General features: G+C 38.3%; 1 protein-coding gene across 1 annotated transcript in view; it reads left to right on the forward strand.

Moving 5' to 3' along the window:
• The first annotated feature begins 523 nt into the window (after positions 1 to 523).
• LOC119598051 overlaps positions 524 to 6,187 on the forward strand; it is a 12,274-nt gene continuing 6,610 nt past the window's right edge. Inside the window, exons 1-4 of the mRNA XM_037947689.1 lie at positions 524 to 549; positions 1,408 to 3,089; positions 5,295 to 5,368; positions 5,975 to 6,101. Coding sequence (XP_037803617.1) covers positions 524 to 549; positions 1,408 to 3,089; positions 5,295 to 5,368; positions 5,975 to 6,101 — 1,909 coding nt within the window. The remainder of the gene's footprint in view (positions 550 to 1,407; positions 3,090 to 5,294; positions 5,369 to 5,974; positions 6,102 to 6,187) is intronic.

Genomic DNA, 6,187 nt, shown 5'->3' on the forward strand with positions numbered 1-6,187 from the left:
ACCTAAACCCCGGCAACTGAGCCGAGGGTTCATCACCTACATTTACGGCGCCTGGGAGAGTGACGTCCCACTTTGGCAGGCACCCGAGGCATCGCCGCATAAACCCAATTTATGTGGAACTGCGTGCGGGTTGGGACGATTGTGCGAGTCGGGGGGTGGGGGGGGGGGAAGAGATCAGGTGCCTCTTGGTGAAGCTGAGAGAAAGAAGGGGGATGGAAGGTAGGAAGGGAGAGGGAGGGAGGGAGGAAGGGAGGAAGAGAGAGGGAGGTAGGGAGGGAAGGACAGTGAAAGAGAAGGAGAGAGAGAGAACAAATCCAAATTACATACTACTATGACCATAAGTGGTCGTAGAACTGTAAACGCTAACATCATAGGTAAGGCTGATTGATGATGGATGGCAGTGAATATAACACATAAGCATCTCTTGATAATAGGAAATATATGGATGCACCGAATTTTCTCAAAACATTATGACGGTTTTCCATAATGCAGACAAACGATTAAAGACTTGAACTGTGCCGCAATGCTTGCTGGTAGAGTAAACTTATCGTAAAAGCGTGTTCTTTTACACACATACCACGTAAATATTACGTCCGGATATTTTTCTTGTGTGGTATTCCGTGAATATATCAAGTGCTTACTTTTACTTCTTCATGAGATTCTGAGCTTCAGAGATTCGGTTTTGTTCACTGGTTTCGATTCCGATTCGCTTCATCGAACTCGCAGCGCGTTTGAATTCGCTGGCTCAACGACCGTTTTAACACAGCTCGGCCGAGGTGAGGGATACCCTGTTTGCTTATGCAATATGTTCATAAAGGTGATGGTGATGATGATTAGGAATTTATTGTGATGATAAAAGATTGAATATAGAGCGATTCGGCGGGAGGTCTCTGTCGCGAAAAAAATCACTGGGGTGAAAGTATGCGTGATGTTTGGCAGTTATTTGGAAGTATATACATTTATTTTGAAATTGAAAATGTTAAGGTCTAATGCTCCTAAAGTTGAACCAGGTGAACGCATTTTAAAGGACGCTCTTAGATGTATCTGACATGAGTCTGTTTCAAATTGTTTTGTTTGTCCGTTGATAAGCTATCCTCACATTCTCGGTTTCTTTTGATTACCATACTTTTTTGTTTTCTAAATATCCATCAGCTCTTACCTATGTCACTATGGCTTTTCTTTCATTTTCTTTGTTTGGTTTTATGTACAATTATTTTGCCCTTACGTTCGTTCTCATTAATTTATACATATTGGAACCATGTTTTTATGTCTAATTTTTGTCTAACTGCGTATTTCTTTTTGGTTCATTAATTACAGCACTGACGATGGATCATCTTCGAAACGTTTGCAATAAATCATGAAGTTCTTTACGGCCGTCTTAGTTTACCTCTTCGTCCTTACTATCAGACGCCTGAGTGGCAAGCCTATAACGACGTATATAAAGAGCAAGTATGGCAAGACAGCACTGGATACCTTCAGACGAACTGAGAAGCTTTCCTACCGCTCCAGGAAGCTGCAGAAGGACATTAAATTTCTGAACATATGTAAAGACTATGATGTTATCCCACAATTCCTTAATTTTCGCGTTTATAACCCTGTATTTGAAAGCACCCTCACATATCGCTACTGGTGTTTTGTCCTCCTGGACCGAGAAATTACTAGTCAAAAGAAAAAAGAAACTATTGTCAATAATAAACTCACTAAGGAATTAAATTTGTTAAAGTCTACATTATCACGACTTGATTACATTTGTATCTCAAGGCTGATCAAGAACAATGTTCATAAAAAAATAGCTCATGTAGACAAAATCCATAGTAAGAAGCTCCTAAAATTAGGCATTGATATTAGGAAAAAAGTGGATAAATCGAAAATAATCTTCAATTTCTCTGACAAAATTCTATCTGAAGAACAAAAAGATGTACTATCTCTCAGACTGGATTACTGTATGCCTCCATCTAAAGTTAATTTTCATAAATCTTACCTATATTTTGAAAAGCTATGTGGAAACATAAAAAACTGTAATATTTACAAAAACAACTTTAACAATGTCACCAACAATATAGCAACAATAGCTAACAACACCTTTAGGAAGTTCTCACGCCAAGTTAAGCAGGATAACGAGCCTGATGGCATCATATCACCCCTACAGTCACTCAAAAAGGACAGCAGTATTATCATCACCAAACCTGATAAAGGTCGTGGAGTCGTAATTTTAAATAAATGTGACTATCAACATAAATTACTTAATATTCCTAGTGACCGCACGAAATTTAAAAGAATCACTATTGAAGTATCCAAACACTTATTGTACTTGGAGGACAAACTAAAAAGACTACTTCCTACCATCAAATCATCCATTAACGAAAACACTTATAACTTACTATCAACATCTGGCTCCCGTCCTGGTTTACCTTACGGTCTTCCTAAAGTGCACAAACCAAATATTCCACTTAGACCCATTATCTCTTCCATTGGCACCTTTAACTATAACACTGCAAAATTTCTTGTCCCCATTATCTCCCCTTTAACTGCCAATCAGTACACTATAGAAAATTCTACATCCTTTGCTAATGAAATTACGGCCCTTAACTTTAAACAACCAATCACCATGGCGAGTTTTGATATAGAGTCACTCTTTACTAATGTTCCCCTTCATGAAACCACCGACATTATAGTTAACAATTTAGACACCTCCCAGCTTACCAAAATTGGTTTAACAAAAGATAACTTCAAAACATTACTAGATCTAGCCGCCTATCACTCAGTGTTCACTGTTGATGATGGTCTTTATACCCAAACAGACGGGGTAGCTATGGGCTCCCCTTCAGGCCCCTCCTATGCCAATGCATTCTTGTGCCACCATGAAAATAAGTGGCTTGAGCAGTGCCCGCCAGAATTCAAACCTTTACACTACCGACGCTACATTGATGACACTTTCGTTCTTTTCAAATATCCATCACACAAATTTGTTTCTAAATTATTTGAACTCCAAGCATCCGAGTATCAAATTCACCCACGAAACAACAGAACAACCAACTACTCTTTTTGGATACCGTTGTCATACCGCAAACAGACATTTACTGGCCTAAGTCTCCATTTCCTTAGCTATACCCCTTACATATATAAAATCAATAGTATAAGAACACTCATCACCAAAGCTTATAACTTATGTAATAATTGGTCTTCTTTTCATGATGAAATGATGTTTCTAAAAAAACTTCTTTGTGACAAACGATACCCATTACACATTTTTGATAAAATAACAAATAAATTCCTGTGTAATAAATATTCTACCAAACACACTATACCGTCTGTTAAGAGGGATCACAGATTTGTAAAGCTACCATATATGGGTAAACTAAGTTTTGAAATAAGCTAAAATCCCTCCTCCATAATAATTACCCCCAAATTAAGTTCACTTTTGTTTTTAGCAACACTAACACTATTAAAAAAAAAAAAAACATCCTAGGAGTTGCCAATCTGATTTATGTTCAAATGTGGTATATTTATTTACCTGTCCTAGCTGCCAAGCAAGGTACGTGGGGTGAACCTCACGGTGGTTACGTCACCGCATAGCAGAACATAAAGGCAAGTCCTTTCGTACTGGCCTCCCCCTGAGTAAACCATCATTCTCAGCCATAAGAGAGCACTCCTTGCAACACTCACATCCTTTTTCCAACATAGATTTTCACATACTAACGTCCCTCTCCTCTCGCCAGGACCTCATCATTTCAGAATCTTTGTTTATTCAAAAGATGTCTCTTGAGCTGAATAACACCTCCACAGCAACTACCTTGTTCACCCTTTGACCCGCTTACAAACCCGTAATTGGTCAGTTTGCTTACCCTCGTGCACTATTGCTTTATTTTTGTGTTTAATTGTTTGTATTTTTATATATATTGGCCTTTTTATCGTCTTTTGAATTATGTCTTTGGTTTTATGTACAATTGTTTTGCCCTTACGTTCATTCTCATTAATTTATACATATTGGAACCATATTTTTATGTCTAATTTTGTCTAATTGCGTATTTCCTTTTGGTTCATTAATTACAGCACTGACGATGGAGATTTGATCATCTTCGAAACGTTTGCAATATATCATGAAGTTCTTTACGACCGTCTTAGTTTACCTCTTCGTCCTTACTATGAGTATATATATATATATATGTGTGTGTGTGTGTGTGTGTGTGTGTGTGTGTGTGTGTGTGTGTGTGTGTGTGTGTGTGTGTGTGTGTGTGTGTGTGTGTGTGTGTGTGTGTGTGTGTGTGTATGTATATGTATATGTATATGTGGATGTGGATGTGGATGTGGATGTGTGTGTGTGTGTGTGAGTATATATATATAAATATATACATATATATGTATATATATGAGTATATATATATATGTATGTATATCTATGCATACTGTATATATATATACACACACACACATACAAATATATATATATATATATATATATATATATATATATATATATATATATATATATAATACACACACGAAACATGAATCATGGTCATCCGGTCGGAAGTTCTCCATCTCTCGAGTCCTTTGCATTCAGATTGAATTCTGACTCAACAAAGCCTTGCTATTGTCAGATCTTGAGACCTTTCTTTGGGAGGGAGAGGGGCCTTTAAGACAGCATTCTGTGGCGTGGAGAGGCAAGTCAGCAACAGACTGCTTGCGTTATGGACGATGGGCCGTGAAGTGAATGCAGGCCGCTGGTCAGATCCTTGAATTATTGTTCGGGAAGAATCGAGGGAAAATATGAATTCGAAGAGAGGCGCACAACCGTTTGTCTGTGAACAGGGGTCAGTGCTGTTCATGCAGTGATGATTGTGTGTATGTGTTTATATATATGTATCCTTTTCTATATCTATCTATCTATCTATCTCTCTATATATATGTATGAATATATAAACAACCATGCTCCCACTTCTAAAATAATGACAGCAATTATCGATAACCATAATAATGACAAGAGAGTGATAGCAATTACAATAAATACACAACCACTATTAATGATAATCTTGAAAACTACAGTGATAGCAATAATAATATAATGATAACGATAATTGCAATAAAGCTAATAACAGCCATAAAGACAACGATAACTTCATAATCACCGTAACACAACACTAATGCAATGAAAACGATGGTCACCCTCGCGCTCACCACATAAACAACCGCAAAAAATCGACTAATAACACAGGTCGCTTCCCACGGCCGACAACAGCTGTTAATCTTATGAATGTCATAAAGGTCCTAGTTTCCCCTTTGAACCCCTGAAGGACCCCCTGGAGTCCCTGACCAGGTCACGCTCACCCTGAATGTATATGAAGTTATTATATTACGAGCGCTGGAGGTCACATGCAAATGCTATTGCTTACATTACAGTCTAATTTAACTGTCCCTTTGGTCCCGAAACGGTATCGGCTATTTAAACAAAGAGAAGAATAGTGTTGTTTGTGTCTGTGGGTTTGTTTGCGTGCGTGCGTGCGCGTGTGTGTGTGTGTGTGTGTGTGTGTGTGTGTGTGTGTGTGTGTGTGTGTGTGTGTGGTGTGTGTGTGTGTGTGTGTGTGTGTGTGTGTGTGTGTGTGTGTGTGTGTGTGTGTGTGTGTGTGTGTGTGTGTGTGTGTGTTTTATATGCCGGAAGTAAGGCCAGCAACATTACTTTTTCAGCATTAAAGTCATTTCATTTCTTAAAGTCATCCGGCCCATAGTGATAAACCTTACAATGTTGCGAAAGTTAAAACATAAAGAAAAAAGAAAGCAAGAAGGAAAGAAACAGCACATTCCAGAATAATTATAACTGCATGTGATAAAAAAAGGATTAACATACAAATAGAAACAAACACAGAGAAACAAAAGAAAGAGGAGCGAAGAGAGAGGGCTGGAAGAAGAAAAAAAAAAAAAAAAAAAAAAAAAAATCATCCTCAACAAGTCTAAATCCAGGCTGTGTTATTCCCAGCCCAAAAGTTCTGATTGGTCCCTAAGCGAATTTACCTCATGGCATCACGTCCCTCTCCTGGCCACTTTACCTGCACAGCTTCCGGGCCAAACTCGCCTTGAAATTGTGTTCTGTGTCACGATTTTCGGTAATGGGCCCCAAACACGCACGAAAACTAATCCTTTGTGGCGCGACTTTCACTAACGGGATGAAGTTGTCTCTGAATTGCATTAC

This window comes from Penaeus monodon, chromosome 40, assembly GCF_015228065.2.
Source record: "Penaeus monodon isolate SGIC_2016 chromosome 40, NSTDA_Pmon_1, whole genome shotgun sequence".
Lineage (NCBI taxonomy): Eukaryota > Metazoa > Arthropoda > Malacostraca > Decapoda > Penaeidae > Penaeus > Penaeus monodon.